Below are 20457 nucleotides of genomic sequence, written 5' to 3'. Positions count from 1 at the left end.
AGCTGCACCAAGAAGGGTCGTGACTTGCATCGTGCTTAGTTAAAAAAGTCAGCACACTCATTTGCCTCTCGAAGGGTGTGAGTCAAATGCACATTCCAAAGGAGATTAAGGAGATCATTGATATTTTTAATGATAGCTGCATAAACATGCCAAGCATTGAGAGGAGATTGAATTAAGCTTATAGCATGCAGGGAATCAGAGTAAAAAATCACGTTTCGATGTCACATTTGATAATAACTATGTACTCACCTCATTCAAAATGTTTTTTAGTCACTTTGTCTTACAATATTTGTCACATCACATTTGATATTTTCACATGGATTAAAAAAATATGATAAAGGAAATAAAGAAATTATGATCTTACCTAATTATTTATATTAACTATATCAACAAAGATATTAGCAAAAAAAATATCAAAAAGATGCTTTAGTAAAAAAAAATTTTGAACAAACTAAAATGAGATATATTAACAATAATGATTCACCCAACACAAGGTGTGCAAAGGGCAAACCACCCAAGAGTATTTACACAAACATGGTAGTCACCGCAAGGGAGCTCCTGCCAAAACAAAACAAATTACAAGTGGACACTCATACAGTGAATAGGATGTTGCCACCAATCATGATAGCTATAGCCAAAATTCACCTGTTTTGACTTCAACCATAAGAAAGAATTTAATTTGACATGTTCGACAAGTGCATAAGGATTAGAAACCTTATTTTGGAACACCCGGTTGTTCCTTTCCTTCCAAAGCACCCAAACAGAGGCAAACCAAATTATCTTCATAAATGTATGAGTGGATCTAGGCAGCCCCGCCATTGAAGTGAATTGAATAAAATGCTGTCCAATGTTACCAGGAGTCACCGAAGAAATATGTAACCAACGGCAAACATTATACCAAAGAGAGCTGAAAATATTACAATGTAAAAACAAATGGGTTGCTGTTTCCAAGCCTCCACAACCTGTAATACAAGCCGTGTCTGTATTATGAATGACTTGCCTTCGCACCAAATTATCTTTCGTAGGTAATCTATTACGGAGAAGCCGAAAACAAACACTGACACCTTTGACGGAATATGCTTTTGCCAGACATCATCAACCATAGTCATATCCGTAGGCTCACCAGTGGTGGTAAGAAAGTGATAGGCTCCCTTCACCGAGTAACCCTGAATAGGATCTAACAACCATCGCCACGCGTCATGAACATTTTCCTGCAAAACAGTGTTGTTAAGTAAAATAGAACACTCCCTGTCACTCTCCTCCCATGCAAACAGTCGACGCCTCCACACCCTCTCCCATCCCCTAACCGCACCAAAGTCCCTCCTCGCCTCCGCCACCGAACACTCCTTATTCAACGCAAACTCAAATAAGCGGGGAAATTTTATTCTCAAAGGAAATTCCCCCACCCAAGTATCATACCAAAATAAAGTGTCATTACCATCTCCCACCACCCGACGGATGTTATTATCAAACCACCTCCCGACACCCTCTCCCAAACCCTCCCAAATCCTACACATCTACTGCCACCAAGCCGAACAATGTCTACCACCCTCCTTCAACCGCCCCCCTCCTCACCATAGCGGGCTTTCAAAACTCGATACCATAAGCCCTCCTTCTCCACCAACATCCTCCAGCACCACTTCCCTAACAAGGATAAATTAAATGCTCCCACCCTTCTTACCCCCAACCCTCCATCCTCCTTCGGAGTACAAATAGACTCCCAATTAATCCATGCTATTTTCCTATTATCCTCACCACCCCCCCCCCCAGATAAAAATTAAAAATAGATTCAATAGAAGAAATTATACCTGCAGGGGCTTTGAAAAAGGAAAGAAAGTAAACCGAAAGAGAAGACAGGACAAATTTCAGAAGTACCAGGCGACCACCAAAGGATAGGAACTTATGTTTCCACGACGACAGGCGAGAGACTATGCGATCAACAACAGGTTTCGAAAAAGATAGTTTCCTAGAATCACCACCAATAGGCAGCCCCAAATAGACAAAAGGGATTGATCCCCGATGACAATTCATCACCAAAGTCGTCTCTGACAACCAAGTTTCAGGAATATTTACACCTGTCAGCATGCTTTTGTTAAAATTAACTTTTAGACCCGAGATCTCCTCGAAAAGTAACAACAATGCTCGCATAGTACGCACATTTTGCCAACTCTTTTCACCAATAATGATAGTTTTGTCCGCGAACTGTAGGTGTGTCAGCCGCATTGCACCATTTTGCCCAACACCATACCCATGAAACAAGTCTGCCCCCACCACTGCTTGCATTAAGACGTTAAACCCTTCAGCAGCCAACAGAAATAAGGACGGAGATAACGGGTCGCCTTGACGAAGGCCCCTCTCAATAGGAAACTCTTCTGTGGGGGAGCCATTCACTAAAACCGACGCTGTTGCCGTTCCAACACATTCATAAATCCATTTCCGCCAAATTTTAGGAAAATTCATTTTAGCCATTACAGAATCCAGATACTTAAAGTCAACCGAGTCGTACGCTTTTTCGAAGTCCACTTTGAACAAAAGCAACTCCTTATTCCTCCGCCTTGCTTCAACAACCACTTCGTTAGTTATTAAAATGCCATCTAAAATTTGCTTCCCTTTGACAAAAGCAGATTGTGAATCAGATACCTCACTGCCCACCACTAAGCGAAGCCTATTAGCAAGAACTTTAGCAAGGACCTTTATATAAGCACCCAACCAAAGAGATAGGCCGAAAATCATTTAGCCTTTGCGGACTGGTTACCTTCGGGATTAAAGCTATAAAAGTAAAATTCAAACCTTTAGTCAGCTTTCCATTCCTGTGGAATTCCACCAAGAATCTCATAAAATCATCCTGTAATAAGTCCCAAAAATCTTTTATGAACCCAAAGCTGACACCATCCGGTCCCGAACTCTTAAAACTATCACAATCCCAAACTGCCTGCTTCACTTCCTCACGGGTGAACGGTTTTGTTAGATTTCCGGCCTCCACCCATGATAATTGGCGAAAATGGAGTCCATCCGTCTCACAATTATTGTCTTTTTTGCATCTTTTCTTTTTGCTCAAAATAATTGTCACTTTAAAATACCAATGCAACATTTTTTTTCACTATTATACCATTATTTATTGAATTTCATCCAATTTAATTACTCCACTAACTACAATTAATAAGGGTGTTTTAGTAAATGCTATTAATTTTACCATTGAAATCAACACAATTAATCATTTCCTTAATAATCGTGCACAAACCTTAAACGACTAATCTAATATTATGAGACGGAGGAAGTGGTGTTTTACAATAATATAGAAAAATAATTGCATTTAACCATTTTTTAGGTATTTAACTAATTTTCTTAATCACCCTGAAATTGAGAGGGGTAATTTTTTTTTTCTTTTTCATAAACCATTGGTGTTGGAATTGAAGTCTCACTATAGGCTTTTTTTTGGTGGTGGCCGGGATTCGAACCCCGGACCTTGCATATTTTATGCATTGTCCATACCAACTGAGCTAAGCTCACGAGGACAAAGTCTCACTATAGGCTAGACAAGCACTTTCATATCTGTTTGTCTATATTTTTTATTGTGCTAACATATATGCAAACTATAACAAACTTATTTGTGTAATTTTGAATTTTATTTAAATTATCTATTATTTTTAATTACGAAAATTTAAATTATATATTTTGTTGAAGTATTTAATTATTTATTTTCTTTCACAATTTGATATAGGTTTAAGTATAGATGTCTGTGATTTTATAAATATATATACATATATATATATATATATATATATATATATATATATATTTGAAAGAGGAAAAATAGATTTAGATGTTGGTGAGTTGCGACTTTCAAATTATAACAAATTATACTTATATTTTTCAATGACACAAATAATATATCAAATAAAATATAAATTTTATCTTTTTTTAATGACACCATCAATATAACATTTAATTTATAGGTACAAAATTATTTTTACGGGCCAACTCAACTTAATTTTAAAGCTATCTTTATATATTAAAAGTTTGACTTAATTGCATTTTCAGTCCCTCTATTTATTAAGTTCGTGAAAATTGTCCACTTTTTTATAAACGAACTTTTTTGTCCTCTATTTTTACATTTGTTACAATTTTGGTCCCAACTCATGCTTTTGTCCTAAAAATGGTGATATGATTTGGCGCCAAAAAGGTGAATATTGATCTATTTTTCAAAGAAGTCAAAATCAAATATTAACCAAACCGCTAAGAGCATCTCCAATGGGGGGTCATTACTTAACAAGGATCACTCCCCGTTAAGGACCCTCCATTGGAGGAAGAAAAAATGAGTTCCCGTTAAGGAACGGGCAACTATATAAGTACTCTCTCTCTCCTGGGTAACTAACGGGTCTCACGTTTAAAAAAGTAATAAAATGTGTACTACTTGGTCCCAATTGCATAAAGGAGTAATAAAATGTGTACTACTTGGTCCCACTTGTAAAAATGAGTAATAGATAAATTATTTTTGTTTAATATGTAAAGATAGTGGGACATATTTAAGTACTTTTCATTGAGTCTTTATTAGTGTATTGTCATTGGAGTCATTGAGTCCTTAATAGGTACTTTTATTAAAAAATTATAAATAAGTGATGTGTCACGTTGGGTCTATTTAAGGAGTCCTTGTTAGGGAACTACCATTGTGGATACTCTAAGTTTTCCCAACCCAAGAAGTGCCGAAAAAAGAATTAGAAAAAGTAACAAAAATTACAACTCAATTCCAATGAAATCGTGAGAATGAAAGAAACCTATAAACAAACTATATTTAACGACTCTCAAATACATAAGGAAATTAAGTCACAAAAAATGATAGTAAAATATTAAATTAACATATTGGCTTTCAACCACCAATAAAATTGTAGATTAATTTTGTCAAGTGATATATCAATCTTTAAAGTGATATATTGCGTTAGATACTTAGATTCAACATTAATTCAGTTGACATGGACAATGCATAAAATATGCAAGGTCCAGGGTTTGAACCCGACCACCACAAAAAAAAAAGTTTATTTTTATCCTCTCAAAAAAATCATTAGGACAACAAAATCATTTTTTTTGGCGTTATCTTAATGAATCTATACTATATATAAAGAAAATTTAAAATACATGAGTTTGAGTTGACTTTTTCATTACCTATTTTATCTTATCATTCATTTAAACAATTTTATTTACTATTTTTTGGTGGTGGCTACTATTTTTTGGTGGTGGCCGGGGTTTGAACCTCGGACCTTGCATACATTATGTATTGTCCATACCAACTGAGCTAAGCTCACGTGGACATTTTATTTACTATTTTATCGTTTAATATTATTATTTTAAATTTTAATTAAAAAATTAAATCTCATTAAAATAGGAAATATCTCACTACAATAGTAACAATATTATATCTACTAGCAAAAAGACGGGCACTCATGTGTCCTTCTTTCCGCTCTTTTTATTGCGCTAGCGTGTAGAATATCAACGGTATTTTATAGAAATTTTGCGTGTAAATTACGAACGATATCTTTTATAAATTTTTTGATATAGATTAAAATTATAAGTATAGATATTTGTGAATTTCAAATGTAACAAACGCAACAAACCATATGTATCTTTTTCAATGACAACAATAATGTAACAAATATTCCTTTTTTTTCGTTATAATTCTTAATTTTTTTAATAATACCAACAATATAACATTATTATAGAAAAATTTGTTTAAGGGTATAATTGGAATAACAAAAAAGTCAGCCCAAAACCTCATATTCTCTTTATATATTCTATATTCTTTTTTTTTTTGTAGTGGTCGGGGTTTGAACCCCGGACCTTGCATATATTATGCATTGTCCATACCTACTGAGTTAAGCCCACGAGGACTATTCTCTTTATATATTATATATAGTATAGAAGTATAGATATATAGTATAGATTATACATTTAAACGAATTTGTTTTTAAGAATGCTATATTTTTTATGTTATTAAAAAAGATAAGAATTTTTACTATACTATTTGTTATATTATTGGTTTTTGAATGCTAGCCAATTATCTATGTTATTGAAAAAAAATAAATTTTTATTATATTTGTTAATCCAAAATCCTCCCAAAACCTCATATTCTCTTTTTTTTTTTGACGTTGAAAACAATTTCATTAACAAAAGTCTGGCAATAAATCAAATGCCAAGACTGCAGAAATACAAGGCGGTGTTTCTTCGACCCATATGCAATCTAAATTCTTACGAGCATATTTAGCTAAATAATGAGCAGCTTGGTTGGCTTCACGCCTAACATGCAAAAAATTTAAACTACGAAAACTATCCTTAAAACTAATACAATCTCGAATAATAGAGCCAACATAGTCGGGAGATTGTTGGTGAGCATTCAATTCTAAAACCACATCAGAAGCATCTGATTCTGCTATAAGATTCAGAAAAGACATGTCTTTTGCATAGTATAGAAGCATAAATATATAGTATAGATTATACATTTAAACGAATTTGTTTTTAAGAATGCTATATTTTTTATGTTATTGAAAAAGATAAGAATTTTTATTATATTTGTTATATTGTTGGTTTTTGAATGCTGGCCAATTATATGTTATTGAAAATAATAAATTTTTATTATATTTGTTATATATTGTTTCAAAAAAAAATTATATTTGTTATATTATTGGTAAATTGGCTAGCATTTACACTAACAATAAAAAATTGGCTAGCATTTTTAACCCAATAAAAAATATATTACTATAGGGCTGAATCTAAACAAACTTATACAGAATCAACCTATATTATATGGATTGGATTAACCCAAATAACATAACCAATAAAATTGGATAGGATATTTCCTTTTTCCTTCCTAAAAAAACATCAGTGATATTTTGTTAAAAATAAAAAGAAAATATATCTCATCTCATAACAAATTATAACTTCTTTCAAAAAAAAAAAAAAACAAATTATAACTATTCACTCTTTCGCAGTACTTTCCTTTCCATAATTATCTACCGCGTTGGGTTTAACCTAACAAATTTCTATATATATACAAAGCCTACCAAGTACCTTAGGCCATAAACAACAACACAGTTACTTAATCAGTATTGATCGATTTTCACAATCGTCGTTTCTCTTTCAATTTTCTTGTAACGAAATTCAGTTTGTCAAAAATCAAAACCATGAAAATTTACCGGGTTGCAAAAGCATCAGAATACCTTGTGATAACAGGTATTTTGATCAAAGACATAAAACTCGCAAAGAAAGCATGGATTATTCCCGGTCAATCCTGTTCTGTCTTGGACCTCTCACCGGTAAACTACACCTTCGAAGTTCAAGCTATGAGTGCCGAGAAACTTCCTTTTGTTCTCCCCGCTGTCTTCACTATCGGTCCTCGTGTGGATGATAAGGAAAGCCTTCTCAAATACGCCAAACTTATTTCACCGCATGCTAGACACTCCAATCATGTTAATGAACTTGTTCAAGGAATCATCGAAGGCGAGACACGTGTTCTTGCTGCTTCCATGACGATGGAGGAGGTTTTCCAAGGAACAAAACAGTTCAAACAAGAAGTGTTCGACAAAGTTCAACTTGAGTTGAATCAATTCGGATTATTGATTTACAATGCGAATGTTAAGCAATTGGTGGATGTGCGCGGTCATGAGTATTTCTCATATTTGGGTCAAAAGACGCAGATGGAAGCCAAGAATCAAGCTAGGGTTGACGTGGCAGAAGCTAAGATGAAAGGTGAAATTGGTTCAAAATTGAGGGAAGGACAAACGCTGCAGAATGCAGCGAAAATTGATGCAGAGACGAAGGTTATTGCGATGCAGAGGGCTGGGGAGGGTGACAAGGAGGGAATTAAAGTGAGGACTGAAGTGAAAGTTTTTGAGAATCAAAGAGAGGCTGAAGTGGCTCAAGCTAATTCTGAGTTGGCTAAGAAGAAAGCGGCTTGGACCAAGGCGGCTCAGGTGGCTGAAGTCGAGGCGAAGAAGGCTGTGGCTCTAAGGGAAGCTGAGTTACAAGGTGAAGTTGAGAGGATGAATGCTTTGACTACTACTGAAAAGCTTAAAGCAGAGTTCCTTAGCAAAGCTAGTGTTCAATATGAAACCAAGGTTAGTTTAGTCCATGCAAATTCAATTTTTATTTGCTGAAATATAATTAAACAATAGCAATAAGATTAATAAATCAATAGCTGTTGATAGGAAAATAAATTACTGTAATTTTAAAAGACTAATGAAAGGATAGACAACTTTTGAGGACTAATGTAAAGATATTCTAATTTTTAAAATACTCTATTCAGTTCATTATTGATTATGTTATATGGAATAGTAAATTTGCATTCTTTAAATAATTAGACTACTTGATTTGTTCTCTTAGTTTTGTCGTCATAAAAGTTTTATATAGAATCAAAGATATACACATGAGTATTGAAAATTCAATGGTCCTGCTTAATCTTTGTTACATTACACTATTATTTTTTTGGTCATTAAAACTTTGGATGGTGTATGTAGGTACAAGAAGCAAACTGGGAGCTGTACAAAAAACAGAAAGAGGCTGAAGCAATTCTGTATGAGAAGAAGGCAGAGGCAGAAGCACAGAAAGCATCGGCAGATGCAACATTTTATGCTAGCAAACAAGCAGCTGAAGCAGAGCTTTATGCAAAGAAAAAGGAGGCAGAGGGAATTGTGACACTTGGACAAGCTCAAGGGGTGTATGTAAGTACACTTCTTAATGCACTTGGAAACAACTACACAGCTGTAAGGGATTACTTGATGATAAATGGTGGCATGTTTCAAGAGATTGCTAAGATTAACGCTGAGGCAATACGCGGACTTGAGCCTAAGATTAGTATTTGGACTAACGGTGGCGGCGATAATGGTGAAGGTGCCATGGGTATGAAAGAAGTTGCTGGTGTCTACAAGATGTTGCCACCTTTGTTTAAGACCGTCCATGAGCAAACGGAGATGTTACCACCTGCTTGGATGGGAGTCTTGCCTGACAAAAACTCTTAATTAGGTTTAGAGGTTTATAGTAGTAGTACTTGGTTTTGGTAATTTAGTAGTAGTACTTTTTTTATTAGTTTTGGGTTTAAACTCTTATATCATATGATGATTTAATTTACATTTTTAGATGCTTGTTTTTTTTAAATGGAATTTTGGCGTTCAAAACAAAACTCTTGACAAAGACTAACATCACATTGTGGTTTTTTTATCGATAGTATGTATAAGACATGAAACGACAAGAGCTCTTATCGATAGTATGAGTGAATAGCTAATGAATGTTGACGTTGTGTCTAAAGAGGTAATAAATTGAATTGGTAGTTAGTAATATGAATAGTGTCAGTGAGAAAACGAGATAGAAATGGAAAGCAGATCGCTAATGGCATAGAGCAACCTACAATGAAAGGCCAAGAATTTGGTGTACTGCATCAAGTAACGTGTTTGGGAATCCAAGAATGAGTAATATATTGCTTTAAAATGGTTTCTAACTAAAACAAAGAGAGGATTCTTTGCTGCTTTAGAAGAACAAAAAAAAAAAAACTTTCTCAAAACACTTTACGAAGAAGGACCATTTTTTTCTTACTTGAATGCGTCATATAGTACATTAATAGACGATGCATGGTGTTTTGAATGCAATCTATTTCCCTTATTATTACTAGCAGAAAACGGAACGTGTACTCATGTGTTCGTTTTCCCGCTCTTTGATATAGCGGAAAAACGGACACGTGACGTCTTTTCGCTAGTTTGATATAATAGGGGGGACAATGTACCAAAAAAAATAGGGAAAAAAACAAATAAACCTAAAAGTTTAATTTAATTTAATTTCCTAAAATTAAGGATGAGTTTGTTTAAAGATAATTTTGATTTTGACCAAGTGTAGATATAGAAGAAGAAAAAAGAAACCGACTGTTTAAAATACGTGACATTACGTACGGAAGAAGTATATAATTTAAACTATATATGCGTATATAAGTAAGTAATATACCATCTTTCTAATGCAGAGAAACTTGTGAGACCTTGAAATATTCGAAGAGAACCCTCGTTAGAAATCCTTCAACTCCGAAGGCAACACAAACAAACAAAAGAGAATTCAAGAATGTATCTTTATTCTTCAAATCTGCAGAGCTACCAAAACACAAATAATAATGGCTTAGCCTTCATTGATGCTGATCATGTCAAGTTTCCAACACACTCAGATGGCTTTATTTCAAAAGAGAATGCTTCAACTGATGAAAACAAAGTTCCTCCACTTGTGAATAAGATCAAGAAAGGGCAGTATCATTGGAATGAAGAACAACACAGGAATATACTATAATTATTTGAGAAATTAATTAACTTACACTTGATTTTATTTTTCATTTTAGATTTTTCTTAAGTAGATCTTTATTTTATTTTTTGGTTGATAATTGTTGTGCCATTAAACTGTCTACTTTATTCCTTATATTGGACTAAAAAGAAAGGTATGACAAATTAGACAAAAGAGAAATATTTGTCTATGCATGTTGACGCTAACAAATAGTTTTGGTTTCTCCTCTCAAAAATTTAGTTTTGGTTTCCTTCAAAAAAAAACAAATAGATTTGGTTTTTCTGTATTTTTTTCTCACATAGATTTAAATTTACAAAGAATTCTCATTTGATAAACTAATTAAGGTGAAAAATTTGAATGAAGTATTATATTATTGACTAACAAAGTTATATATTGTTTTCATTCACTTAAACATTGACATGGGGTTCACATATTTACCCTTAATTGTAACTTGTTATTTATAGGTTATTTCTAGAGGGGTTCGAGAAGTATGGCAACACTGGCAAGGGAAAATGGATAAGGGAAATGTTATCCGGTGCCCCCGGGCACTGGTTAAGGATTCAAATATAGAAAGTATTACATTGGAATTTGTGTTGTCAACTCCTCAAAAGCATAAAATGTGTTATTTTCACTTTAAAATTTCTTTTTTTAGTTTCCTTAACCAGTGCCCCTGGGGCACTGGTTAACAAGACCCAATGGATAAAGATTGCACAACATGTTGGTACAAAAACTGCAACTCAAGTTGCTAGCCATGCTCAAAAGCATTTCCTTCGAAATAACGAAAGTGCTAATTTATTGAAAAAGAAGAAAAGAAGAAGCATCTTTTACACTACTAACTACTCATGGGATGGAAATTTTCACCCTCTTCTCTATAGGGACAACATTCCATCTCCTTCTCCTCCTTCTCCAAATGTTGAAACAGAACCAATTGTGGAGCAGATACTACAACAACTTCAACAAGCCCAAGAAGCATTGTGGAACGACAATGTCGTATTGCCATAACACATCAAACAATGAGCATAATTAACATTATAGAGTTGAACAATTGTAGTCACGTTTCTAATTAAAATGCTACATTTTCTTGTTTTAATCTTGTAATCTTGTAGTTTGTACCTATGATCTGCCACTTATTCATTATTCCCACATGGAAATTGAAGTGTTCTTGTATTTTGCATTTTGTCTTGATTTTTTATTTTGATTGGTAGGGAGAAAAAATGGTAGAAAAAAAAGTTTAAACGAATGCTAAACTTGGAAGAAAAAATAGTATGTCAAAAGTAGTATCTTTCTATATGAAAGTATACATATTTGAAAGTTTTGATTATTTTTCTTTTGTGGTCGGGGTTTGAACCCAGACCTTACATATACTATGCATTGTCCCTACCAACTGAGCTAAGCTCACGAGGACCAAAGTTTTGATTATTTAATTAAATAAGCAGTGAATAAATTGTAAATAAAATAGTTTAAATAAGAGTAAAATTGAAAAGAAAACAGTTGCCAAAAGTTTATATTCTTTTTATAAAAAAAAAAACTAACGGAAAGACGGATATTAATATTCTTTTTATATCCTTCAGCATTTACATATAATATAGTTTTAGACTATTAATCAATAAAAATATAGAAATGTAAATTATTTTGGTTTATGAACAAATGGAGCAAAATGTCAAGAACAACAGCTAAAACTAAGAGCATTGAGTAGATATGATTGTAGCATAACCATTAATCAAGTTCACACAAGAAAACAAGAATAATGTCTAGTATATGTAAAGATACACTACTTAGTTAAAACCATAATTTGCCACAGAATCTGGCAATCAGCCATTTGAATAAGTTCTAACTTCTAAAATTCTCAAACGATATTAAATCTTGACATTAAAAAATATCAAGTTTCAAATTTGATATTAAACACTACATGTTGGTATCTTCCTTAAAAAAAACTAAATGTTGGTACCTCTGAGCCTCACAGACCTAAGTAGGAGACTGGCCCCTTCAATAAACCTAACTAGTGAGTTAGTAACTTAATAAACAGTTAATATCATTTAATTTTTATTTTAGGTGAGTTAATATTAATGTTCTGAAACTATTTCCATAAAAGAACATGAGAAGCAGGAAAAACTCCGACATTGAAAATGATTGGAGGTAAATAATTAAGGAAACAGAAAAGAAAGGCAGGTAAAATAATTAAGATGTCATTTTCAATGTAGAGTACATTTACATTTCATAACCCAAACCCCTCAACAAAAAAAAAATGCTTAAACAAAGATTAAACTTCTCTTGCATTTCCTCGAGTAAATACTCCACAATCAACCTTGTCCGCATTTTTCTTGCATTGGATTTGGTAAACTATTCTAAATGATATCATTTTATCATAGTGGACGGTAGGGTACATAGCCTGAACCTGTCAAGTTGGTCACAACACCGTGACACCTTGTCAAAAGACCCATCATCTGTTGTGATATATCAACTGTAGTTGTGTTAGTTGATACACCCGTGTTTGTAAAATTGGGAGTATTTATCGGCGCCATTTCGAAATTATGCAACTTATGCTGTGTGGTTTTAGCAGACTGAGTATGGAATGGAAGAATGGGTAAAGATGGTTGAGAAATGACCTCTTGAAAGTTTTTAGTATTAAAATCCATAGCAACACTAGAATGTGCGCTACCATCATCAGAGTTGGAGTTATTTCTATTACCCCTACTGCTTTCTTCCCCGGCTAACATGAATTTTACACGATGTGTTCGTTTACTGGTTCCCTGGCCTAACACATCCCTATTAGATTTCTTCTTCAGGATGGATTTGAGATGGATCATTGGCTGTGGAAGGGGTTGCTGAACCACTGCAGGGTCCTTAATGTGTTGTGCCTTATTGGCACTAATGTCTTCACTGGCCTCAACAACTTCAGAGACATTAGGCGAAGAAAGCTCCAATTCCTTAAGGAAATACCTCACACCTGCATTGCCAAATAAGGATTGATTTGCTACAGCAAATTTACGTGCTGCTTGCGCATCGATCTTGCGAAAAAATACAACTCTACATGTAGAGGTCTTGAAAGAGACACGGAGACTTGATTGGTGAATAGGCCCAAAACGAGCAAACCTTGCCTTCAGCTCTGCAACAGATGGAAGCGATGTCATAGGAGGAAATTTGATTGCCAGTTCAGTCGGTTCAAACCGCGTAGCTGGCCGTTCCACTTTCCCAATTGAGCCTGGTTTAACTACTTTGGGCGGAGGTTGGGTAGCAGCATTCTTCTCAGCATCACTAGCCTTTAATGCCTTCATATTCTTCAATCTCTTTGCATCGATTACTTCTTGGCGATCAGTGGCAGCCCTTTTTCGTGCAGCTTTACTTGGATTATCAGTTTGAACAATGTGTTTTACAGGCTTCATACGTAGTGAAGCACTGGCATGATCATCAGAAGGAGATTTAGTAGCACGGACTTCAGGAGCTTCATTCTTTGTTGGTGGCGATAAAAGCAAACTTTTCTGGTAAGCAAGAGATCTGAACCGCAAAAAGAACTTGATAACAATTGAATGGATCTTTCTTTTAACACCATGAAAAGGATCTAAAGCAATATCTTTCAATTCATAAAGAACCCTTCTACACACACGCAGAAATTTACTGGCTGAAACATCAACCTTGCCTGACAGATGTGCAGATTTTTCAGAAGTAGAAGGTTTCTCCAAATGGCTCGAGGTTGTTTTTTTCCTTCGTTTTTCACCAACAGCAGAAAACTCAGAGTTCAAATCATCTGTGGGTCGCTTTTGAACATTTAGCTTCTTCAGCACACCATCATGAGGTACTGATGGTATTACATTTCCATCATGTTTAACATCAATAGAAGTTTTGCTTTCTAGATGGATATAATGAGATGTCTCGTGAATTAGGCTTGGCAATGCCATCACCAAAGACCTTTTACCAGCAGCAACAATAGGTTCAAATCTCTTGGTCCTTTCTTCTAAAGATTCTTTGCCCTTGTCTTTAAAAGCCACTTTGGATATTTTAGCTGAAGCTACACCATCCTGGTTTATAGACCACGTGTCTTCATGCTTCTCCATGGCTTCACCTCCATCACGAGGTACTAATAGTATTACATTTCCATCATGTTTAACATCAATAGAATTTTTGCTTTCTAGACGGATACAATGAGATGTCTCGTGAATTAGGCTTGGCAATGCCATAACCAATGGCCTTTTCCTAGCAGCGTCAACGGGTTCAAATCTCTTGGTCTTTTCTTCTGAAGATTCTTTGCCCTTGTCATCAAAAGCTACTTTGGATATTTTAGCTGAAGCTACACCATCCTGGTTTGTAGGCCATGTGTCTTCATGCTTCTCCACGGCTTCACCTTGATGCTTTTCCACCATTACTGGACTATTCGAAGGAGCTGGAGAACAAAGCATAATAACCATCATAAAAAAAGGATTAGAAACATATCAATTAGGCACAAGTAATTCTTTCTTTTAATTTATCCCAACAAAACATTCTAGAATAATTAGACATTTGCAATCTGGCAGTAATTAACATCCATACATAATTCCCCTAAAAGAAAAAGATTCATAAATAAGTGAATGAATAAATTGCAAATTGCATACTTACAGTATAATCACAAATTTACATTCAACCAACAAAACTCATAAATTTGCATAAACTTCTTGAGTCAAAAAAATTAAAAACCTCTTGAAGTCAATTTTTTTTTTCAATTTACAATGTTAGGAACTTATTTGTATGGGACTCAAATAAGCCACTCTTATTTGCAAACTTAAAAAATAAAATAAAATAAGAAACTACATTTCTATTAAAAACAATAATAGCCCAAAATTGACTTATTTGTCAATTATACAAGAATGGGATCATGCCACACTACAATATTAAATGAAAAAGTTGTTTGAGTTATGTTTGAACCGAAATTATAATTTTGTAGGAATTACAATTTGTTTGTGCTTGAAATATTAAATGATAGCAGTAGTCATGAAATGTGTGTTGTTGGGGAAATTGAGAGGTAGGGAAATTCAACCGGTACCCACAATAAGTGTCTTCTGGACCAAAGGACAAGAAGCGTAAGACTAAGGGCCTAACATTTATTAGTAGATACTAATGCCAATGATATTTTGAAAGTTTATGGTGATGATAAACAAAAGATGAAATCACAATTGGCTCAAATTTGTGGGAGAGTTTGCTTGACTTCTAATTGTTGGATTGCATGCACCAATGAAGGTTATATTTCTTTAATTGCTCATTATGTTGATGTTAATTGGAAGTTGCAAAGTAAGATTTTGGCATTTGCTCACATGAAACCCCCACATAGTGGATGAGATTTAGCATTGAAGGTGCTGTAAATGTTAGATGATTGGGGCATTGAAAAGAAAGTTTTTTCCATCACTTTGGATAATGCATCTTCAAACAAACAGTATGCAAAACTTTTTGAAAGAACATTTAGGGTTGTCAAATAGTTTGTTGTTTGATGGAGAGTTTTTTCATATAAGATGCTCAACTCAAATCTTGAACCTCATTGTTCAAGATGGACTCAAGGTAGTTAGTGATGCATTGCATAAGATTAGACAAAGTGTGACTTATGTTAGGGAACAAAGTAGAACACTAATTTTTTGAATGTGTTAGGAATGTTGGTGATATTGATACAACAATCGGATTGTGTTACTAGATGGAACTCCACTTTTATAATGCTTCAGAGTGCGATTAATTATCATCATGCTTTATATAGCTTAAGTTTGCAGGATTCAAATTTTAAGTATTGTCCTACAAGTGATGAGTGGAGAAAGGCTGAAACAATGTGTGATATTTTGAAGTCATTTTACAATATTACAAACTTGACATCTGATTCTTCATTTCCTACATCAAATTTGTACTTTGTAGATATATGGAAGATAGAGTGTCTTATAAGATCTTCTTTGAAAAGTGAAAATCTTTTGATTCAAAACATGGCTGGAAGTATGAAGGAAAAATTTGACAAGTATTGGAGTGACTACAATGTGGTCTTGGCATTTGGGGCTATTCTTGATCCGACCAAAAAGCTTAACTTTTTTAAATTTGTTTATCAAAAACTTGATCCACTCACTAGTAAGGGAGAAGTTGAAAATGGTTAGGATGACTTTGGAGAAGCTTTTTGCCGAGTAAGTCAAAAATGGTATTCCTTCTAATATGATCTCTTCTCAAGTCCAACCCAGCTATGGAGGAGGAACTCGAATTTTGTCATCTTCATATGAAGTAAGTTTATATATTCTTTATTCTACTTCTTTTATTATTTTTTTTGTTTGTATGAATATTTTGTAACTTGGTTGGATTGGATCATTTGTAGGAATTTGAAGAATATGACAGCCAATCAAGTACCAACATTGGAAAATATGAATTTGATACTTATTTAGATGAGTTGCGGATCATTTTTTATATTCTATTTCTACGACTTCTTTCCTTCCAAAAAGCCAAGATATCAAATTCCGTTGATTGAGGCATCCACAACTCTTGGTACTTGATTCGCTTTCATAATATTCAAATTCCCACAAATGATCCAACCCAACCAAGTTACAAAATATTCATATAAACAAAAACAAAATAATTAATAAAAGAAATAGAATAAAGAAAGAATATATGAACTTGCATCATAAGAAGATGACATAATTCGAGTTCCTCCTCAATAGCTAGGTTTTACTTGAGAAGAGCTCCGATTAGAAGGAATCCCATTTTTGACATACTCGGCAAAAAGCTTCTCCAAAGTCATCCTAACCATTTTCAACTTCTCATCACTAGTGAGTGGATAAGTTTTTATAAGCAAATTTCAAAAAGTTAAACTTTTTGGTTGGATCAAGAATAGCCCTAAATGCGAAGACCACACCGTAGTCAATCCAATACTTATCAAATGTTTCCTTCATACTTTCAGCCATGTTTTGAAACAAAAGATCTTCATTTGTTAAATAAGATCTTATAAGGCACTCTGGCTTCCATATTTCTCCAAAGTACAAATTTGATGTAGGATATGAAGAGCTGCATATCAAGTTTGTAATATAATAAAATGACTTCAAAATATCACAAATTGTTTCAGCCCTTCTCCACTCATCACTTGTAGGACAACACTTAAAATTTGAATCGCGCAAACTTAAGCTATAAAAAGCACGACGATAATTAATCACACTCTGAAGCATTATAAAAGTGGAGTTCCATCTAGCAACACAATCCGATTGTTGTATTAATATCACCAACATTCCTAACACATTCAAAAAATTGTAGTGTTCTACTTTGTTCCCTAACATACGTCACACTTTGTCTAATCTTATGGAATGCATCACTAACTACTTTGAGTCCATCTTGAACAATGAGGTTCAAGATTTGAGTTGAGCATTTTATATGAAAAAACTCTCCATCAAACAACAAACTATTTGACAACCTTAAATGTTCTTTCAAAAAGTTTTGCATACTGTTGTTTGAAGATGCATTATCCAAAGTGATGGAAAAAACTTTCTTTTCAATGCCCCAATCATCTAACATTTCCAGCACCTTTAATGCGAAATCTCGCCCACTATGTGGGGTTCCATGTGAGCAAATGCCAAAATCTTACTTTGCAACTTCCAATTCACATCAATATAATGAGCAGTTAACGAAATATAACCTTCATTGGTGCATGCAGTCCAACAATCAGAAGTCAAGCAAACTCTCTCACATATTTCAACTAATTGTGATTTCATCTTTTGTTTCTCATCACCATAAACTTTCAAAATGTCTTTGGCAAAAGTATCTCTACTAACAAATGTTAGGGCCTTAGTCTTACCCTTACGCTTCTTGTGCTTTGGTTCCGAAGACACTTCCTGTGCATTTTTTCCTTCCTGGTCTGAGTTTCGGAATAGATTCCACGGATATAGTCTGGCACGTGAACATAAAAGTACCCTTCTACATTAGTGGGGCAAAATTGAATAAAGATAATCACAATTTGTTTGTCTAAATATTTATTTATTGATTTATGTTGAAACTTATGAAGTTATACAGATTCCAATAGCATGGTTTCAAATATGTATTCGGCATCTCAAAGGGAAAAGGGATATTAAAAAGGCTAAGATTAAGGTAGCCTTTAGCAGTTAACAAGTGAAAAAAAAAAAAAAAAAAAGGAAAGGAAAGGGAAAACATGCTCTGTTATGTGGTGGGTGGTTGCAACCTTTTTAGTGAATACTTTGAGAAAATATTTTTTATTTTCGTTTTCTGTTTCCATTGTTAATTCAAAACTACCACATTGTTTTCAATCTGTTATATGTATCCAAAGATTTGTGTAGGACTAATATTGAAAACATTTACTGAAAACAATGAGATTTATGCAATTGCGTGTGCTAACAAAGATTCTGTAATCTGTACTGTAATTAAAATTCCCTCTTATATTATATTTACTAGAATATAAATATCTAACTGATTAGATGGTTAAACTAGAAAATCAAAGAACATGAATTCAAAACCTTTGACTTGAAAACTAATCTAACCAAATATGCAAATGGGAGTCGAACCTAATGAAAATGAGAGTGTATACCAATAGCAGGATGACTCAAAGGCTGAACGAGTGGATTAGTCTGGGGATTACAATGGCGCAATGGCGGCACACCAAGAGCCTCAACATAAGTCTCACCATGCAGATTAAACACTGCTTGTCGAAAAGCAAACACAACAGCCTTATTATTAACAAAGCTACAACTTCCGCGATCAACACAATGTCTAGCAACGGCCAATTTCTTAATGAAAGCAAGTGTTTCCGCAGGTCTAAAACCATTTTTTTCATTCCTGGTATGAGATTCGGAATATATTACAGGCTGAACAAGCTGATTAGCTTGGGGATCATAAGTACGCAGTGGCTGAGCTCTGACAGCCTCAACATTACTCTCATCATGCAGCTCAAACACTGCCTGTCGAAGAGCAAACACAGTAGCCATATTCTTAGCAAAGTTACAACATCCGTCATCACCGCCATGTCGAGCAACAGCCAATTTCTTAATGAAAGCAAGTGTCTCCGAGGGTCTAAAACTGTTTTTCGCATTCCTAATCTGAGCTAGAGAATAGATTCCAGAATCATAATCTGGCACATGAACACGAAAATACCCTTCAACCTCGGTTGGACAAAAATTCCCAAAACTCCTACATCTACACATTAAACCAAGAGCACGTCTCCTACTAGCTTCTTCAACAGCCTCTTCCACTGCATTGGAAAAAGATTTAAATTTTACCTGCTTCGATTTCTCAGCGAAATTCTCATCAAAGGGGATAAGATGAACTGGATCAAACCAACCGTAACTTCCATCACCAAAAAAGGCAACCAAAACACACCCTTCCTTTTTGCCAAGTCGTGCTGGAGAAGATGCAAAAGCTTCATTGCATATGTATCCAGGCCACCATGGATGAGATTTCACTTTTCCCCAAACCAAATCACCCACTTTGAAACCGAGACCTAGAACCCTTGAAACTCCATCATTTCTCTCTGCTTCGGGAGAAACCCTAACCCTAAACTGCTCTGTTGAAGTTACTGCTGGCGAAATGTGAGCATTGATGTTCTGAGCTGGACCGAGCTCCGGCGATGGATTGGTAGGTTGGGGGTTATGGGGATTTGTGCCGCCGGTTGATTTGGTAACGGTGGTTTGGTGTTTGTGAAGGTGGGTCATGAGTGCGGTTTAAAGAAAGAGATGAGAAATGGAGAAAGTGTGAAAGAATAGGAAATGTACCATTTTCTGTGTGCAGGGCGAAATGGAAAATCTGAAAAAATTTCGCGGTAAGAACTAAAGAACAGAAAGTGTGAGCTTGTGAGTTTAGGTTGAAGGTAAAGGCGTGTGAGCTTACGGGGTAACTTTGCAATATTTTTAGAAAATTGCTGTTCACACATTTGAGAAGGCTGGGACACACATGTAAAATACGTTTTTGCCCCTCGGCAGTTAACTGCCGAGGAATTTAAAATCCGGCTGCAGTTAACTGCCGAGGAATTCCTCGGTAGTTAACTGCCGAGGAATCAGAAAATTTACTCATAAGCACTGTTCATCTTCTTTTCATCTTCTCTTCCTCTTCATGACTCTCATCAGTTGTCAACGTTGGTGAACCAATTTCAGAAAACTCAACTAGTAAATTAGAAGCTAAGGAAACTGATGGTGCATGACGAATTAGCCCATTTGTAAACAACGTGTTTTCCTTATT

General features: G+C 34.6%; 3 protein-coding genes and 2 pseudogenes across 3 annotated transcripts; 3 read left to right on the top strand and 2 right to left on the bottom strand.

Moving 5' to 3' along the window:
- Positions 1–7063: 7063 nt before the first annotated feature.
- Positions 7064–9114, top strand: LOC146957250 (flotillin-like protein 6). The gene is made up of 2 exons (XM_085735017.1): positions 7064–8105; positions 8505–9114. Exons 1-2 carry the CDS (start codon positions 7173–7175, stop codon positions 9003–9005), a joined length of 1434 nt encoding a protein of 477 aa, XP_085591143.1. The 5' UTR covers positions 7064–7172; the 3' UTR covers positions 9006–9114.
- A 945-nt stretch (positions 9115–10059) lies between these two features.
- Positions 10060–11301, top strand: LOC146957249 (transcription factor DIVARICATA-like). The gene is made up of 3 exons (XM_085750145.1): positions 10060–10291; positions 10760–10793; positions 10986–11301. The coding sequence occupies exons 1-3, from the start codon at positions 10090–10092 to the stop codon at positions 11299–11301; spliced, it is 552 nt and encodes a 183-aa protein (XP_085606271.1). The 5' UTR covers positions 10060–10089.
- A 1168-nt stretch (positions 11302–12469) lies between these two features.
- On the bottom strand, positions 12470–20101 carry LOC146957246 (PWWP domain-containing protein 1-like). The gene is made up of 2 exons (XM_085735011.1): positions 18815–20101; positions 12470–14677 (listed from the first exon to the last, which is right to left on the bottom strand). The coding sequence occupies exons 1-2, from the start codon at positions 19932–19934 to the stop codon at positions 12663–12665; spliced, it is 3135 nt and encodes a 1044-aa protein (XP_085591137.1). The 5' UTR covers positions 19935–20101; the 3' UTR covers positions 12470–12662.
- LOC146957248 (zinc finger BED domain-containing protein RICESLEEPER 2-like) lies at positions 15262–16697 on the top strand (annotated as a pseudogene).
- On the bottom strand, positions 16753–18321 carry LOC146957247 (zinc finger BED domain-containing protein RICESLEEPER 2-like; annotated as a pseudogene).
- Positions 20102–20457: the final 356 nt, after the last annotated feature.

The sequence above is a fragment of the Medicago sativa genome, chromosome 1, assembly GCF_051527215.1.
Source record: "Medicago sativa cultivar Bolivia chromosome 1, Bolivia_mono, whole genome shotgun sequence".
Lineage (NCBI taxonomy): Eukaryota > Viridiplantae > Streptophyta > Magnoliopsida > Fabales > Fabaceae > Medicago > Medicago sativa.
Note: the sequence above shows the minus strand (reverse complement) of the source record. Positions and strands in the feature narration are given on the sequence as shown.

What these genes read in the sequence shown, in the direction of transcription:
- LOC146957250 (XM_085735017.1), top strand. Translation starts at nt 7,173, where the DNA reads ATGAAAATTTACCGGGTTGCAAAAGCATCAGAATACCTTGTGATAACA. An exon ending in GTGTTCAATATGAAACCAAG is followed by an intron (nt 8,106 to 8,504) that starts GTTAGTTTAGTC and finishes TGGTGTATGTAG; the next exon opens with GTACAAGAAGCAAACTGGGA.
- LOC146957246 (XM_085735011.1), bottom strand. Translation starts at nt 19,934, where the DNA reads ATGACCCACCTTCACAAACACCAAACCACCGTTACCAAATCAACCGGC. An exon ending in TTTGAGTCATCCTGCTATTG is followed by an intron (nt 14,678 to 18,814) that starts GTATACACTCTC and finishes TTTGTTCTCCAG; the next exon opens with CTCCTTCGAATAGTCCAGTA.
- LOC146957249 (XM_085750145.1), top strand. Translation starts at nt 10,090, where the DNA reads ATGTATCTTTATTCTTCAAATCTGCAGAGCTACCAAAACACAAATAAT. An exon ending in TCATTGGAATGAAGAACAAC is followed by an intron (nt 10,292 to 10,759) that starts ACAGGAATATAC and finishes AACTTGTTATTT; the next exon opens with ATAGGTTATTTCTAGAGGGG. An exon ending in GAGGGGTTCGAGAAGTATGG is followed by an intron (nt 10,794 to 10,985) that starts CAACACTGGCAA and finishes GGCACTGGTTAA; the next exon opens with CAAGACCCAATGGATAAAGA.